Source organism: Talpa europaea (assembly GCF_964194135.1).
Source record: "Talpa europaea genome assembly, chromosome: 7".
Classification (NCBI taxonomy): domain Eukaryota; kingdom Metazoa; phylum Chordata; class Mammalia; order Eulipotyphla; family Talpidae; genus Talpa; species Talpa europaea.
The window spans coordinates 86,461,972-86,480,121 of NC_140074.1; the positions used below are offsets into that span (position 1 = coordinate 86,461,972).

General features: G+C 54.3%; 2 protein-coding genes across 2 annotated transcripts; both read right to left on the reverse strand.

Annotated features, from left to right (window-relative positions):
• Positions 1-681: 681 nt before the first annotated feature.
• SCARF1 (scavenger receptor class F member 1) lies at positions 682-12,658 on the reverse strand (the record flags this gene model as incomplete). The annotated part of the gene is made up of 11 exons (XM_084237666.1): positions 682-1,544; positions 2,930-3,076; positions 3,158-3,279; positions 4,844-4,964; positions 5,428-5,531; positions 6,380-6,508; positions 6,913-7,131; positions 9,866-10,391; positions 11,839-11,940; positions 12,157-12,218; positions 12,561-12,658. 11 exons carry the CDS (start codon positions 12,656-12,658, stop codon positions 682-684), a joined length of 2,493 nt encoding a protein of 830 aa, XP_084093792.1.
• An 813-nt stretch (positions 12,659-13,471) lies between these two features.
• Positions 13,472-17,209, reverse strand: RILP (Rab interacting lysosomal protein; the record flags this gene model as incomplete). The annotated part of the gene is made up of 8 exons (XM_084238506.1): positions 13,472-13,613; positions 13,893-13,976; positions 15,177-15,299; positions 15,950-16,092; positions 16,338-16,529; positions 16,623-16,729; positions 16,815-16,908; positions 16,982-17,209. 8 exons carry the CDS (start codon positions 17,207-17,209, stop codon positions 13,472-13,474), a joined length of 1,113 nt encoding a protein of 370 aa, XP_084094632.1.
• Positions 17,210-18,150: the final 941 nt, after the last annotated feature.

Below are 18,150 nucleotides of genomic sequence, written 5' to 3' on the forward strand. Positions count from 1 at the left end.
GTTTAAGAAGAAAATAAATATTAGACACAATCAATCTACCAGAGAAAAATATCAATTGATGCCTTTCCTTCAAATCTTTTTTATGCACACAATATCATTTTTTTTAAAGTTTGTAAAACACAAACTCCACACAAAAAGAGAGTTCTAAATACGTATTCTGAGGGAAAAATCAATTCATAAAAAGGAAACTTACTCTCTATTCTTTATACAACAGTATAGTGTGAACATTTTCCCACATTAAATATTTTTGCACAGCATGATTTTTTTCAGGATTATTTGGAACCTACATATGAAATATTTATTTAACCTATCTTTAACCATCAAACATTTAGGTTTTTTCCCACTTCAGGAAAATGTTTTGCAAATAAAGGGGAGAAAATTGCTTTTGGGGGCAAACAGAGTCCAAGATAACAGAAAAAAAAAGTCCCTGCAGTCATCTCTTTCCCTTTCCTGACCCCATCCTGTGAGGTGTCTGCCAGGCTTTCCAGATCATTCCCAGAGCATTGCCAGGACCCAGAGCCAACTGGCGTCCAACCCTGACTATTCCCTGTAGAAGGGCAGGACCTCTGGTATGTCTGTCCTGGCCCTGTGATTGTTTTCTAGCTCAAAACAGAATCTGATCCAGGGCTAATTCAAATGTACCCCCATCCATAGTCTTAATATTCTCCAATGTCAGGGTCCTCAGGGCTCTGGGGGCCCAAACATAGGTGTAACATTCTCATATTGAGGCTCCTCCTGTCCTTCCTCTTCAGCTGGCTTCTGAGGATCCTGTTCCAGGAGGCTATTGGTGGGGGCTGGCTCCTGGGTGCTCCCTGAGCCCTTGATGCCATCCTCTAGGCCCCTGGTCACTTCCTCTGGCCTGGCTTCTGCAGACTCTGAGGCTCCAGTAACCTCCTCATTTGGGGGTGCTGAACCAGGACTCTGATTGGCAGTGCCAGAGGCCAGCCCTGGGCTGCCCTTGTTCCTACTTAGGGCCCGGCGTGGAGGCTTAGGGATAGCACTCTTGACTTTGGGCTCTGCCTGGCCTTTCTGGAAACTACCAAATCGGCGAAGGACAGACCTGACAGGGCCCTCAGATCCCCGGGGAGTCCCTGCCAGCATGTAGATCGTGGTCACAGAGTCTGAGCTCTCCTGGACACAGCCCTCGATGGCTTCCACACGCTCAGCCACTGTCCGGCCACCAAGGGGGAACCGGCGGCGGCCAACAGCTGAGTCCTTAGGGCTGGCGGCATCAGGAGGGGCCTCATTCATTTCTGCTTGCTCTGGGCCAGTGGAGTCCTCAGTCTCTGGGCCATGAGAACCTGGCTGTGCTCCCCGGGGCAGCCTCTTGGGCTTTCGAAGTGGGCTGGAGAGCTCCCCTGAGCTCTGGTGACTCTGTGGTGCAAACTTGGTGCCTTCAGCAAAGGAGACTGATGGCCGCTTGGCCCTGGCTAGACTGGAAGTGCGTGGGATGGCGAAAGGTGTAGAGGCATCTTCAGGGGGTGGGAAGGGACCTCCAGCTAGATTGGCCTCTGGCAACTCTTCTTGGGCCACAGGGACCATCCCTAGCAGAAGAGACATAAGAGCTTGGCCAGAGTTGGGCGGGCCACCCCAATCCATGCTGCTTATCAAGATCAGCATCAGGCCTCCCTGGTGGTGCAAGGGGTTAAGATGCAGTCTATAAAGCTATCCATGGCCACTTCAGTATGAGTTCGATCCCTGGGCAGGGAGCTACCCACATGGTGCTGCAGACCTCTCCTGTCTTGCCTGCTGCTCCCCTCATCAGTGTATTTCAGTCAGTCTGCCTGTTCTGCTCCTCACTCTGTCTCTGGTGAATCCTCTCACCCCCTGAACCTCTGGACTGTACCCTAGTTCTTGTATGCATAAATAAATAAATCTTTAAAAAAAAAAAGAAATAACGCCACACTCTAACCAAGTAAAAACTCTTTCAATGCCATACAGCCATATCCCTCTTGCCTCTGGGCCTTTGTATACACTGTTCCCTCTTCCTGAAACATCATTCTCACCTCTCTGACTTTCATTTGGCTAATGCCTACAGATTCTGCTAGACTCAACTCCATTATCACTAACACTGAGTCATCTTCCCAGAGCCCAGGCACCTCTGATACAGCTGGTCATGAGTCCCTACTGGTATGTCTCCATCAAAGCATGTATTACTTTGTTCTTTAAGAATCTGATTATTGTTCACCAGTAATAAACTTGATGAGACAGGAATCTGTATTGTTCTTTCCTGTGTCCCAGAGCCAGGAATAGTGACTGGTATAGTGACTTGATGCACATTTATGGATGGAATCAAGAAAATGCTGGCGGGCCTCCCCGGTGGTGCAGCGGTTGAGCACTGGGTTGCAAAGCTGCCCGCAGCCTTTGCAGCGCCGGTTCGATCCCCGGCTGCTCCCTGGTCACCAGAGGAGGGTCCCACATGGTGTGCAGACCTCTCCTGCCGCCCGCTGCTCCCCTCAGCAGTGCACTTCAGTCTGCCTGCTCTGCTCCCCACTCTGGCTCTGGTGAATTCTCTCACCCTCCCGCACTTCTGACTGTACCCAGTGCTTGTATAAATAAATAAAAATAAATCTTTAAAAAAAAAAGAAAGAAAATGCTGGCCTCCCTGGTGGTGCAAGGGATTAAGATACAGCACTATGAAGCTATCTGTAGCCACTGCAACATGAATTTGATCCCTGGCTAGGGAGCTAACACACAAGGCACAGCAGACCTCTCCTGTCTCGCCCGCTGCTCCCCTCAGCAGTGTATTTCAGTAGATCTGCCTGTTCAGCTCCCCACTCTGTCTCTGGTGAACCCTCTCACCCCCCACACCTCTGGGCTGCACCCTAGCTCTTGTATGCATAAATAAATAAATCTTAAAAAAAAAAGAAAAAGAAAATGTTATGTTGGGCAGGGCTGTTCAGGGGTGAGTGGGCTCTTGGGTGGCTACCTTCTTGGGGTGGGACGCAATAGGCAGGACCTTCATCATCCTCTCCAGACTCAGGATCAGAAGAGAAGGAGTCATCTGAGGCCCAGCCAGCAGAGGGAGGCTCGATGAAACTGTGGTTGAAGGGGACCTCCGGGTCGTGGTGGGAGACTGTAAGGGGCTCCAGGTTAGGCAGAGAGCCTGATGGGAAGCTTGTCCCATCCCAGGCCCTGTCCCTCAGTGCCCACTTACCTGTCACCCAGGGAAGCTTGTGGCTGCTGAGGGAACCACACGGAAGCACAGAGCCCAGGCTGGCCAGTGCCCCCCAGACCTGCAGCTTCATCCTGGACACAGCAGCTCCATCTCTCACTGGTCTGAGGGTACAGGAGGATGGTCAGTGCATGGATCCCTGGTTGGGGCCAGGTGGGGGCAGGAGAAAAGAGCCAGGACCATTGTGGTCCTGAGCATATAGTGAGGGAAGCAGGGTGATATAGTGACTCTGTGTACTTCAGCAGTTCCCGATGACTACAGGTAATATCCAAACTCTTGAGCTTGAGATATGAGCCTGACACAGAGTGTGACTCTAGAGTCAAACAGAACTGGGTAGCAACTCTGGCTTACACTTCACCAATCTGGACCTCAGTTTCCTCATGTGTAAAATGGGGACAATGCCTATCTGAGTTGTTTTCTTCCCCCCAAATCCAGCACAGTGCCAGGCACCCCCAAAATGCAGTTGTATGTATTCATCATCCTCATGGATCCCCAGTACACCTATCTCAAGTGGCACCACCTCCAGGAGCCTGCACTTGTCCCCTTCACCAAGCTGGGAGTGACTGCTCCACTCAACACCATTACTCTGTCAGCCTTTGTATATGTCCTCCTCCTTGTAGGAAGAACTTCTCCAACACAGGTTCTGTGCCCCAGGAGACCAACAAAGGGGTTTGTTCATGTGTGAATGCCCACAGCACCAAGGAGGAGGTCCTCAGGATTAGAGCATGAACAGAGTCCAGAAACGGGATGAGCTTTGTGCCTACCAGTGATTAGCTAGGTACCAGTGAGGTGCCTACCAGTGAGGCCTCCTCAGGCCTCAGTGTCCTCCTCTGTTACATGAGAATGCTAATCCTCTTGCCCGTCCGTCATTCCCTGCTCCAAACCTCTACTGTGGAGGGTCTCAAAGGAATGAAAGGGTGTAAAGAGATTTTGTAAAGGAGGGCCTTCCTGGTGGCCTAGGGGTTAAGTCACAGGACTATCACCCTGATGGTCCACAACAAAGGCCTGAGTTTAATACCCGGCCAGGGAGCTGACCCACCAGGGAGCTGACCCACATGGCACAGCAGACCTCTCCTGTCTCGCCTGCTGCTCCCCTCAGCAGTGTATTTCAGTGGACCTGCCTGTTCTGCTCCCCATTCTCTCTCTAGTGATTCCTCTCACCCCCCCGCACCTCTAGCTTACACCTCAGCTCTTGTATGCATTAATAAATAAGTCTTTGAGAAAAAGAAAAGAGAAAGACTTTGTAAAGGAACAAAGTCTGTGCAAGCAACGTTCTTCAGTGGTGGGCCCCACAAATTTCCTCTCCTCCTCTCTCAGAAAACCACATGTGTCTCTGCTAAACCACTGCTCAGATTCTTATGTCACTTTCTCTCTATGGGGTTTGAGGCCTAGTCGCTTCCCCTTCCTGCCCAGAGCTGCTCTGCTTCTACATGGCCTGACCACCCGCCAGCCTGGTGCCCAGTGCCCCTGCTCATGCTCTCACAAGTCAGAAACTCTCCTATGAAGGTTTCTGAGGAAACCAGGCAGCTGACCTTGTATCTCCAGGCCAGGGCCATTGTCAACTGCCATTACCTCTGACCTAAGTGTTTGACAAGGCCTGACTTTCCCCGTCCCTGAAAGGAGGCCAGACTGAGCTATGGGGCAAGGAAAGGACAGGCCAGTGTTCACCTGTCCTTGGGGTCCAGTCGTGCAGCCCAGCAACAGCAGACACAGCAGGCAATCCCTAAGAGAAGCAGTAGCAGAGGTACAAGGATGCCCACAATGAGGGCCACATCCTGGCCGTGAGATCCTGGGGAGAAAAGGGGATAGTTAAATACTCAGGACTTCGCTGTCTCCCAAACATGTTGTCTCATCTCTAGCTCTGTGCACCTCCTCCCCAGAATCTTCCACCTGTGTGTCCCTCCCCCTCTTCTGAGAGATGTAGACTGTTCAACCTGGAAGCCCCTTCCTCCAGGCAAACTCCAGGCAAGTCTGTCCCCTCCTGATGGTCCCTGGCCTGTTCCACAAAATCTGGCCCCCAATTATCATGCCTCATCCCAATGTCCAGCCCTGCCTAATCATTTCCTCCGCTCTGGGCTTGGTTTCTGAAAGGGCCAGGGCTCTGTCACATCTTCAGGGGGCCCCAAAGCATTCATACAGTGTTCGGGCATAGGAATGTCTCTGAAATGGGCCCAGCCTCCATGGCAAGTGATGTGCCACCAGAGCCCAATCTTTCCTTGGGTACTGCACCCTCCACTCTCCTTCCACCTTACCGAGCTGGCAGGCCCCAGAGACAGGATGGCAGGGTCCCTCTAGGCATTCACAGGGAATAGAGCAATTGTTTCCGTGGAAGCCAGATGGGCATGAAATGTTGCAGCTATGGAGTAACAAGAAGAGACAGGTGGCAGGCTGGGTGAGAAAGGATGGAGGTGGTCAGGGACAGGGGAAGGTAGATTTTTGGGTGAACTATTCCCCACTCCTCGTTCCCCCCACATCAGGCCAAATACCTTGGATAAGTACCAAGCAGACACCCATCCCCCCTCATCTGAGCCATATTCTAAGTACCCTGGCAGTGTTTGGGAGAATCACTCAGCCCCTAAGCCAGTCTTCTAGGGAGATCATCCCTAGAATTGCCAAACTGCCCCCAGACTCCCACTTTTCCGGGGTACAGCCCTCAGGGTGGTATACCACTCATTATCCTCATCCCTGTCACCCAGCACTTATTTGAGATAAAATAAGCAAGAGGCCAATGGCATTCAGAAAAACATCCTCAGGGTCTGCAGGTCTAAGGAGGCCCAGCCTGCCCCTTACTCTCTGGGCCTCCATCCTCTCATCTAGAAAATGAAACCTCTTCTATTGGACACTACAGTCTGTCCTATAGGAGGATAATCTGATATTGGCGACATTGTTATTCATTTTTTTACCACCTAAAGACTTTCGGGAAACAATAGTAGGACTTGGTGTCCTACCCCTAAACAACTTTCCCATCCCATTGGGGAACTAGTCCTTTTAGATTCAGCATCACTCTGACCTTCCCTTGGAATATGCAGAACTCACAGGAAATGTTCTTAGCTATAAGGATAACATAAGTATTTTTTAGTTATGAGGCTTCTCAGTGTCTGGGAGGGTGAAGCCCAGGAATAGAAATTTAGAAAACAGATTACAAAGAAGCCTAGGTCCCTGCCTCCCCCGCACCCCCCCCACCCCCAGGGCCCTGGTTTTCACCTGGGCCCCCAGTAGCCGGTGTTGCAGATACATTCCCCAGTCACAGCATCACAGGTCCCCTGAACACAGGTGGGGCAGGTAGAGCCACAGCCCTCCCCATAGGTGCCAATAGGGCAGGGGTCTTCACACCTAAGGTGAGGCAAGATTCAGCATGAGGGAGCAGGACAGGCCTGGTCCCACAGGGGAGGCAGTATCCATTTTCCCCCACGCTCCTGGACTCAGGAACCTGACTGTCTATTCCTCAGCAATGAAGTTCAGGTGCACACAGGGCCTTGAATGTGGAGCAAACCCAACAGCTGACAGATTATAGATCCCTGGAAGAACAGGGCAGGAAGTCTGATTGGTGGGGAAGCTGGAAGAGAGCCCTGCCCAGGAGCTCATCATCACCCATGCCTCTCCTCTCAGTTTGGGTCAGGAGGCAGGCCTTAGCAGGATGTGTGAACATGTGTGTGGCAGGAAGGGCAGCTAACCCAGAGAGGGGTGAGAGTCCTGAAGGATGGTGCACTCCACTCTGAGCAGATAGACTCCCTTACCTGGGCCCTAGCCAGCCGGAGTCACAATGCTCACAGTGCCCATTGTCTGGTTGACAGGCTTCCCCAAACCGGCAATGGGGGCACTGCTGTCTGCAGCTCTCGCCAAAGGTTCCAGATGGGCAGGGATGTTGGCACAGGGTCCCATTCCAGCCGGGCTCACAGGACTGACAGCTGCCTGTGTCTGCAGAGCAAGGCTCATTCTGCTTGCAGTGGCCACAGCTGGAGAGAGAAGAAGCTCATGGGAACAGTGGAGGTGGGTGGATGCAGTGCCTACCCAGGCCACAAGGGGTGCTGGAGAGCAACCAGAGTGCAGCTGGGTTTCAGGCACCGCTGAGCATTGCTGGACAAAATAGAGTCTGGAGATGAGCTCTATAAACTCTAGTAGGAGTCCAACCCTCTCCTACAATCCCATTCTGGGATCCATCTTATCCTGGGGTGCAGGGTCAATCAGGAGCTACAAGGCCAGCTGGATCAGCCAAGTGGCCATCAATCTCTGTTTCCCTCTGCCCAGCATCCCCCTCCATTGCCTTCCCTTCTCTTCCTTTTGTCCCTGCCATCTCTGAGATCTGGCATGACTGGGACTTGGCAATTTATCTTTCTATAACATGAAAATGCAAAAATGCATAAAAATAAAAACATAAAATGCTTGTTTTTGCCACTATAATTTGAAATTTATCTTTTTAATTTTTCCTCAGTTTTATTTTTTAAAAATTAATTTTTATTTCTTTATGCATACAAAGGCTGGGGTGTAGGCCAGAGGTGTGGGGGTGGGGGTGAAAGGATTCATCAGAGACAGGGTGGGGAGCAGAACAGGTGGATCTACTGAAATACACTCCTGAGGGGAGCGGGGTGAGACAGGAGAGGTCTGCTGTGCCGTGTGGGTCAGCTCCCTGGCTGGGGAGAGAACTTTTGTAGAAGTGGCTGTGGATTGCTTTATAATGCTGAGCCTTAACCCCATGCACCACCAGGGAGGTCTCCCTCCCCCAGTTTGATTGAGACATAATTGACACAGAGCATTGCATAAATCAAGTGGTACAGCATAGAGACTGTGCATTATGAAATGATGACCATAATAAGTCTACTTAACAAAAAAAAGACAAGGGCCTCCCCGGTGGCGCAGCGGTTGAGCGCTGGGTTGCGAAGCTGCCGGCGACCTCTGCAGCACTGGTTCAATCCCCGGCTGCTCCCAGGCCACCGGAGGAGGGTCCCGCATGGCACGCAGACCTCTCCTGCCGCCCGCTGCTCCCCTCAGCAGCGTACTTTGGTCCTTCTGCCTGCTCTGCTCCCCGCTCTGGCTCTGGTGAGTTCTCTCACCCTCCCGCGCTTCTGACTGTACCCAGTGCATGTATAAACAAAACAAAACAAAACAAAAAAAACGGACATGGGCCTCCCCGGTGGCGCAGCGGTTGAGCGCTGGGTTGCGAAACTGCGCGCGGCCTCTGTGGCGCCGGTTCGATCCCCGGCTGCTCCCCGGCCACCAGAGGAGGGTCCCACATGGCGCGCAGACCTCTCCTGCCGCCCGCTGCTCCCCTCAGCAGTGTACTTCGGTCCTTCTGCCTGCTCTGCTCCCCGCTCTGGCTCTGGTGAATTCTCTCACCCTCCCGTGCTTCTGACTGTACCCAGTGCATGTATAAACAAAACAAACAAACAAACCAGCAAACAAATAAATAAAGCATGCCTCTATAAAAAAAAAAAAAAAAAAAAAAAACGGACGAACAAACAAATAAATAAATAAATAAAAACAAAAAACAAAAAAAAGACAAAAAATGTTTTCCTTGTGATGAAGGATAATTCTCAACAACATTCAAACATAGGTTAATTTCTCACTGATCCCTAATAGTTACTACTTGAAGTTTCTTCTTCCAGATGCTTATCTGGGATATATGTGTGGATGAGACCCATCAGTGGGGGGAAGAGTGAGGGTTCATAAAATCAATTTAGCAGACCAACATCAAAAATAAATAAGTAGGGACCTCCCGGTGGCTCAGGGGTTAAGTCTCAGCACTATCAAGCCACTGCAGCACGAGTTCAATCCCAGGCCAGGGAGCTAATCCACGTGGCACAGAAGACCCCTCCTGACTCACCTGCTGCTCCCCTCCGCAGTGTACTTCAGTCAGTCTGCCTGTTCTGTTCCCCACTCTGTCTCTGGTGGATCCTCTCACACAGACACCCCACCCCCAACACCTCTGGCCTAGACCCCAGTTCTTGTATCCATAAATAAATAAATAAAATCTTTTAAAAAATAAATAAATGCAATACAGTGTATGTATGTGCATCTGTAGTAAAGATAAGTATGTGTTGTCTGGTTAAAGTTTTACTTCAATTGTGTGTGTGTGTGTTAGCTGGGGTGCAAAACGTATTTCTTATTGTGGGTGAAGGTGGTCAGAGTTTAAAAGTTGTGGGCCTCCCTGGTGGCACAAGGGATCAAGCACAGCAGTATGAAGTTATCCGCCGCCTCTGCAGAATGAGTTCGATCCCCGGGCGGCCAGGGAGCTACCCACATGGCACAGCAGACCTCTCCTGGCCGCACACCTCAGCAGTGTATTTCAGTCTATCTTCCTGTTCTGTTCCCCGCTCTGTCTCTGGTGAATCCTCTCAGGCCCCCACATCTCTGGCCTGTACCCCAGCTCTTACATAAATAAATAAATAAATCTTAAAAAAAAAAAAGTAACCAAAGGAAGAGTGGGTGAGGCTGGTCTAGGGAGATGGATGGCCCTCCCCTCCCCCTTTCACCTTGTCCTTGTGTATTTTTGTGGAGAGCACTGAGCACCCTCTGCTTCCCCACCTTCTTCCTGAACCGCCAGCTCCTCCTGCCTCGCCCCCTTTCTCTCATTGCCTTTCCCCTCCTGCCCTCCCTTCTCTAGCTCCCCTCCCTGCCCGCCCCTCCAATTCCCTCTCCTACGTGCTGGCCCGGTCCCCCGCCCGCCCGCCCGCGGTGAGTCCCCCCACTCACTGGTGGCGACACTGCTCCCCGTAGCGGCCGGGCGGGCAGGGCAGCTCGCAGCGCGCGCCGCGGAAGCCGGGTGGGCAGGTGCACTGGCCGGAGTCGGCGCTGCAGTGGCCGCGCACACACTCACAAGGGTGCTGGCACTTGTTGCCCCGCCAGCCGGGCAGGCAGGCGCAGCGGCCCGACTCCTGAGCGCACGGCGAGCCGTTGCAAGTGCACTGGAAGCTGCAGCGGCGGCCCCACCAGCCCGGCTCGCACAGGCAGGCGCCCGTGTCCGGGTCACAGCGCGCCGTCGCCAGATTGCACTGGCACGGGCGGTGGCACGTGGGCGACCACCAGCCGGGATCGCAGTGGCATGCGCCCGTCGCGGGGTCACAACGCCCGCGGGTGCCGCAGGTGCAGGCGAACTCGCAGTGTTTGCCCCAGCGGCCAGCTTGGCAGCGGCACACGCCCGTGGCCGGCTCGCACTGGCCATGCGGGTGGCAGGTGCAGCTCTGACGACAGTCGGGGCCCCAGTACTGGCCCGGGCAGCCTGTGGAGGAAGGGGGAGAGGTTTGGAGGGTGAAGGGAAGGAGTGAGGCCTGGGCTTTGATTCCTGCCTCTTGCCCCTTTTTTACACCAAAGAGGGGCACCAGGCCCACCCTCCCAGAATCAGGGACAAACCCGTGGAACATCTGGTACCTAGCCTCCTGGGCACAGCTCTCCTCCTGCTGAGACTCTGATCTACAAAACCCTGAGCAGTGACCTGGCCTCCCACTTCACATTCTAGAATACACTTGAAGATCCTGGAGGGACAGGGCTTGTCAAGAATCATATAGAAGGGCCTCCCCGGTGGCGCAGCGGTAGAGCGCTGGGTTGCAAAGCTGCCCGCAGCCTCTGCAGCGCCGGTTCGATCCCCGGTTGCTCCCCAGCATCCGAAGGAGGGTCCCACATGGCGCGCAGATCTCTCCTGCCCCTCGCTGCTCCCCTCAGCAGTGTACCTTCTGCCTGTTCTGCTCCCCGCTCTGGCTCTGGTGAATTCTCTCACCCTCCCGCGCTTCTGACTGTACCCAGTGCTTGCATAAATAAATACATGTTTAAAAAAATAATAAATAAAAGAAATAAAACGGGCCTTCTTTAAAAAAAAAAAAAGAATCATATAGAAGGGCCTCCCCTGGTGGCGCAGTGGTTGAGCGCTGGGCTGCAAAGCTGCCCGCAGCCTCTGCAGCACCAGTTCGATCCCTGGTCTCCGGGCGAGGGTCCCACATGGCGCGCAGACCTCTCTTGCAGCCCGCTGCTCCCCTCAACAGTGTACTTCGTCGGTCTGCCTGTTCTGTTCCCCACTCTGGCTCTGGTGAATTCTCTCACTCTCTCACACTTATGACTGTACCCAGCGCTTGCATAAATAAATAAGTAAATCTTTTTTAAAAAAAAAATCATACAGAAGTGGGTGCCGCTTCATTCATGCCCCCTCCTCCCTTGCACTGGGCTCCCCCAAGCGCTAGAAGTGAGTTAGGTGTCCAACCTGCTGCCCATCAGGGTCTACAGGAGGAGACTCACTTCCCCCCAGTGTCCCTCTTGACACAACCACGGTGTCAACCATTTCTCATGACCCTCTGTACCGGATGGGGTACAGTCTAGCCAGAGACCTTCCGCTCTCCACACATGGCCAAGGTAGATGTGGGGGAGACTGAGAAATAGATCGTTTGCCAATTAACAGAGATCACCAGCATCTTTTCTGAGAAGTTATAAAGGAAGATGAAGAGGCCAGAACTGAACCAGTGGGTAGGGCTTTGTGGATACAGGGGGGGGAAAACCAGATGACTCAGGGCATCTCCTAGAAGTGCGTCACTTCCTGTCCCTGGGCCTCAATTTCCTCAGGGAAGCTCAGAAAGGATGCTGCCCCTGCTGTTCTAAGATTGCGTTCCTACCTGCTTTGCCTTCCCACTCCCCCAGTTCTGCCCAGCAACTTTACCCTCCAGTGGAAACTTAGGACTCACGGGAGTTGCACTGGGCACCGAAGAATCCAGGTTTGCACCGACAGAGGCCTGGTTTCACACATACCTCATCTTTTCGGCAGGCGTCCACGCCCTCACAGATGGCTGAAAAACACCCCACCCATGTTGCAAGGACTGGGGTGCCATCAAGAGGGGTTCTCTCTTTCAGGCTCTTGGTCCCCTTGGGGCTGAGAACGGGTGTCACAGGGTGGCCCCTAGTTCTAGGGGAGGGAAAACAGGCCCCAGGAGGGTAGAAAGGAAGGGTCACTGGGCTTTGTTCTCCCCTCTCCTCCACGGGGGTCCATCTGGCTGGCTACTCACGGATCGTGCATTCTTGATCTTTCTGCCTCCAGCCTGGGCAACACTGGAGCTCAGCAGAAGTGCTGTGGGGTGGAGAGGGGTGAGCTGGGTGGGGTGGGGGCGGGTGCGGGTACAGCTTGGCTCCTCAGGTATGGATCACTGTCTCTGGCTGAGATGCGGGAGGCTGTCTCAGCCCCATCAGGCAGGCCCAGCCAAGTGTCACAGCCCCAATGTCCCCGATCTCCTCTCTCCTTCCCTGACCTTCCCACTATTTGCCCTGACCACTCAATACCCTCCAGATTCTTCTCAAAGGACTCTCCAAGTCCGTCGTCCCCTCAGTGCCATGAACCCTTCCACATACTCTTTCCCTCCAGTGCCACAACGTCAGTTCAATCACTTTCCCATAAGAATCCCACAGGACCCACCTGTTGGCCACGCAGACATGCTTCCCTTTGGGGTCCAACTTGGAGCCCTGCGTCCCCCCAGACCAGAACAGCAGCAGGAGCAGTATTCCCAGCCCCATGGCGGCCTGTGCAGCTATAGCCGGAGGCTTGGGTTCCTCTGGCCCCCACTGATCCCAACCCCCTCCCTGCTTCCTCCCAAGGCTTTTCCTGAGGAAACCAGGCCTGAGGGGGCGGGCTGCCATGAGGCACCTCCCTGAGAGGGTGGTACAGAGAAGACCAAATACCACATAAATGAAAGGGAAATGCAAGTCAGTGGGGAGGCCCCAATCCGAGCTAAAGAGCTGGGCTTAATCTGGAGGGGGCAAAAAGAATGAAGCTGAAGTCCCAGGGTTTTGGGGATAGGGGAGGGGAGAGGGTAAGGGCAAGAGCCATGGGGGAGCCATGTCTTTTCATTAGGTCACACTCCTAAAGGGCGGCAGGAGCTGGGAGAAGTCTCCCATCCAGTGACAACCACGAAGGGCAGACGTCAGCCTGCTGGCGCTCCTGGCAGAATTGAGTGGGGGCAGACCATGGACAGACAGACACGCAGTAGTTTCTGGGTATCACAGGCAGTTGTTTTATTACATTAGCTTAAGCCACCAACCCCTGGAGGCAGGTAGTGAGCTCTCCATTTCACAGAAGGGGAAAACCTGAGAGTCAGAGAGGAAGCACTTCGATCTGACTCAGAGGCTTGGGGCAGAGAAAAGGAAGGTGGCTGGGCTCCCTAATATGCCCTGGCTCAGGTCAGGACTGGAAAGAGGCTGGGGCTAGGAAGGAGGGAAGAGCTCTGTCCTCACTTAAGGTCACATCCACCCACAGCCAGACTCCAAAGTCAGGCATCTGGGGCAGCTGAGACCCCAGACAAATGTTCATTGTGCACAGAGCAGGGCCCGTCAAGAGTTGGGAGTTGTATGGCTGTCCACAGGCTCCAAGTGGGGGTGCTGTGGGACATCTTCTCTCCTTGGTACGCTGGGAGTTGTGCTGCTCTTCTCAGCTTCAGGGGCCTTCGCTTCACCCTGATACCACAGGCTAAAGCTGGGGGGAAAGCCAAGAGGTAGACTGAGCCTCAAAGCCAGAGTGAAAGAGGATATTGGCTATGAGCAAGGAGTGGTGGGGAAAGGGGTGTGGTAGGAAGAAAGGGCAGCATGCGGTAGTGGGGGTGTGAGGGGCCAGGGCTGGAGAAGCAGGAGAGGAACGCTTGATGCACAGGACAGCAAGGCGAGAGTCACTGGAGGGGAAAGCGCATGCTGGAAAGAACCAAGATTGGCCCTCTATCATCCCTGTCGCCTTTGCCACCTTCTTCCCCCAACATACAAACTCTGTATTCTGGACTCAGGGGTTGGAGGGTGGTCTTCCTTATCACTGGAGAGCAGGAGCCATGAGTCATCTTCATCATCACTGAGACAGAGAGAGGAGACGTGAGGACCATTTGTCAAGATCCTGAGGGACAACGGGAGCTCAGCCTACGTCTGGCCTATATGCAGCCCTCAGGAACGGGCTGAGGAGGATAGAGTGAAGGCCGAAGAGAATGTGACCTGGGGAGATGAAGGACGGTTTGAAGCTTTTATTTTATTTTTTTATTTTTTTTAAAATTTATTTATTTATTTATTTTGATTGATTGATTGATTTATACATACATGCATACAAGCACTGGGTACAGTCAGAAGCGCGGGAGGGTGAGGGGATTCACCAGAGCCAGAGCGGGGAGCAGAGCAGGCAGAAGGACCGAAGTACACTGCTGAGGGGAGCAGCGGGCAGCAGGAGAGGTCTGCGCGCCATGTGGGACCCTCCTCTGGTGGCTGGGGAGCAGCCGGGGATTGAACCAGCGCCGCAGAGGCTGCGGGCAGCTTCGCAACCGAGCGCTCAACCGCTGCGCCACCGGGGAGGCCCTGAAGCTTTTATTTTATAGCATGACAGACAATGGCCCCTGACAGGGCTGCAGCTATAGTCTTACCCCTCTAAGAACGAACAGAACCTGGCAAACCAAGATGTAACTTTGGAGAAGCTATTTCTTCAGCAGGCTAGATAGCAAGTGTGACAAGTGGGAGCAGTACAATCCAGAGAGAAGGGTGACTGGCTCGGAACAGCAGACTGGACAGCAGGCTGGAGGGGTGACCAGACCAGATTACCAGGCCCAGCCAGGGTGCTCAGCCAGAATGATAGGCTGGATCAAGCCAGACTGGACTGGAGAACAGGCAGGGGGTGCCGGTTGGAATGATGAGGCCAGAGTGGCTGGCTCAGTAGGGCAGGCTGGACAGCAGCAGCCTCAAGGGGCAACCAAATCAGAACAGGGCAGGCTGGATAGCAAGCTGTAGGAGTGACCAGGTCAGAATGGCAGGCTCAGACAGGCACCAAGTTCGGGGGGTTACCAGGCCAGATTAGCAGGTTTAAGAAGTGACTAGCTTAGGGAGGCAGGCTCAAAGAGGTGACTAGGCTGGGGTAACAGAGATGAGCAGGCTGGGTCAGGAGGCTCAATGGTGTAACCATATTAGATCAGCAGATAGCAGGACTGGGTTAGCCATGACCAGGTGGGGTCAGCTGGCTTAGCAGAATGAGTGAGGGAGGGCTGGCTCACAGGGGATGAAGGCAGAGACTTACCTGCTCTTGGCTTCCTCTGGGGTCCCTAACATCTTGGCCTTGATCTTCTTCCGCTGCTTCTTGACGGCTACCTTCATGGCTTCAAGGAGAAGTCCAGGAACCCGGTGATCTGTGAGTAGCTCCCTATAGAGAAAGAGGAGCAGAGGAAGTAGTGGGGATGCCAACAGTAGAACCCCCACAACCTGTACATAAGGTGCCCCACCTTAATTAATTAATTAATTTATTTATTTACGCAAGCACTGGGTACAGTCCAGAAGTGTGGGAGGGTGAGAGAATTCACCAGAGCCAGAGCCGAGAGCAGAACATGCAGACTGACGAAGTACACTGCTGAGGGGAGCAGCGGGCACAGCAGGAGAGGTCTGTGTGCCATCTGGGACCCTCCCTGGAGGCCGGGGATCAAACCAACGCTGCAGAGGCTGCAGGCAGCTTCGCAGCAGCCCAGTGCTCAACCGCTGTGCCACTGGGGAGGCCCCCCCACCTTTTCAAAACACTCTGTCTTGCTAACACTCCTTAGACCTTAGCTAAATATTCCCTCCTAGGAATATTTCCTTGACCACTAGTGCTGTGACCCTTGCACTGTCTCTCTCCCCCATTTGGATGAACCTCCAGGAGGGTTGTTTGATTCATGTCCTCTCTGAGCCCAGCACAGAGGCTGGCCCATGTCACTGTGGATAAATAAATGAACCAAAGAATATGATGGGTGGCCTGAGGCCCAGAAGCAGGTGTGAATGAAGCCCCCTCAGCTTCCCCCAGCCCAGGCTGGGGACCCTCACCGCTGGAAGTAGGCCAACTCCTCCTTCAGCAGGAACACATTGGCTTTGAGCTCATTCCGCTCCCGAAGGATCTGCTGAAGCTCCTGTCGACTGAAGTCGCACTGCACTGCCTTGGAGGGGCATCCTGGCTGCTGGGCATCCACCTGCGGAAGGACAGACTTGGGTGGCCTCTACTGGCGCTCCCCTGCCTGCAGGCCATCACGGGAACAAGAGGCAGTCGCTGGAAGGGAGACTGCAGTAGATCAGTAATCCGGTTAAGAGTCGGGGTAGAGGCTGGCTGGGGGCTCAAACTTGCTTCAAAAGAGCAAACCTTTCCGGAATACCCACCAAATCACAGGTGCTGTGAATACCGGGCTGAGCCCCTGACCTCATCCTCGTCTGCACTCACCGGGTCTTCAGGAGACCTAGGGGTTCTTGCGCCTGCGGGTTCGGGTGCGCCCCCCGGCTCCGGCGCCCCTCGGCGCGGCAGCTCTCGCTCCCTCTCGCGGTCACGCGCGGAGCGCAGCTGGGTTTCCACGGCCGCCAATTTGTGCCGCAACTCCGTGTTCACCAGCAGGAGGCGCTGCAGCTGCTCCTGTAGCTGGGGGCGGAGCAAAGGGCGGGCTGTTGGGCGGGGCGCCGATGGCCGGAGGGCGCCCCGCCCGGCGCCGCGCTCGGCTCTGCCTGCCCTCACCGCCTCGGTCTCCTGGCTCCGCTGAAGCAGATCGCGGCTGTGCGCCCGGAGTTCGTCCCGCTGTCTGTCGGTCACCTCCTTGAGCCGCCGCAGCAGAGCGCGCTCCTCTGAGGGAGGGTGGTTCTTAGTGGCGGCCTCGCGCCGGGGGAGCCGGCCCCCGACCCGCCGCATCCTGGCCGGGCCTGCACTCACCTTGCGGCCCGGCGCGCAGCTCCCTGCGGAGGTGCTCGTTTTCCTCCCGCAGACGCCGCAGCTCCACCTCGGCCTGCTGCGCCGACACCTGCAGCTGGGGAGTCCAGGCCCTCAAGGTTAGGTCCCCAGCGGCCTCACGGGTGGCCGGGGAGGGGGCCGTGGCTCACCGAGTCAGGGGCGGGCCCCACAGCAGCCTTTTCCAGCAACTCCAGCGCCCTCACCACCAGCGGCACCAGCCCGGCTGCCGCCTCTGGCCCGAAGCGGCGCGCCAGCTCTTGTAGCTCAGTGCCCAGGGCCCCCGCTAGGTGATACACAAGCTCCGCCGCCGTCCCTGACCCCGCCGCCACTCGGGACCCCAGGCCCTGAGCCCCCGGCGCCATCCTCCTGGGCTCCATGTCCCCCGAAAGCCTAGGGTGGCACCAACCCCCACCCCCGCCCCCGCTCCGGCTGGGACAGGAAAAAAAACCAAACAGTTCCCGCCCAGGAAGCAGTTTAGGGTAGAAGGCGGGGTAGAAGCCACGTGGGAGGAGCGATTAGGGGGAAAGGCAGGGAAAGACCATGCCCTAGGCCTCCTGGGTCCAGTCCCATTCAAGCCCCCAAGGTCACAGGAAATAGGACAGTAAACTTCCAGCCAGATATCCAGGAGCCAGGCTCAGGGCTGTAAGTGGCCACTTTTACCAGGCCCTCCCCACACAGTGCCCAATCCAGGCGCCACCCGCGCCTGTAGTCATGAGCACGATTTGGCTGAGAAATACTTGAGGGGAAAGGTGAGACATTGGCAGCTGCTACTGCCCTCTGAGAGACGGTCAACCGATTCAGCTATGTTCCTGTTCCCTCCCAGAAGTGCCACAGAACTTAAGGGGCTAGGCTGGGGGGCCACAGAACAAGCCACAGAACTTCCAAGACTCACAAAAACCAAAACCAAAACCAAACCAAACAAAAAAAAACCCCTGGCAAATGTTGCAAGATATTGAAGAGGGGGCGATGTTTTCCAAGTATGCTGTAGGGAAATTAGCAGGTGAGGTCAAACAGTAAGAGTCAAAGTCCATGTCCCAGCCCTGTAGTTCCTAAATCTAGGGACTATTTAGCTCTATTGCCAGTCAAGAGTGAGCCCAGCACCTTATGGTGAATAAGTTCAGCCTCCTGCCATCCCTACACCCAGAATTTGAGCTCGGGGGAAAAAAAAACTCAAACACTTGTATTTATACAAAATTTATTATTACTTTGTTCACGGTTACAAGATACAAGGTCAACATCACAAGCACAAAATAGGAAAAAGGACCACGCTGCTGAATGTCACCAGCTTGTCTGCGGGGGCAAGAGGCTCCAGCCTTTA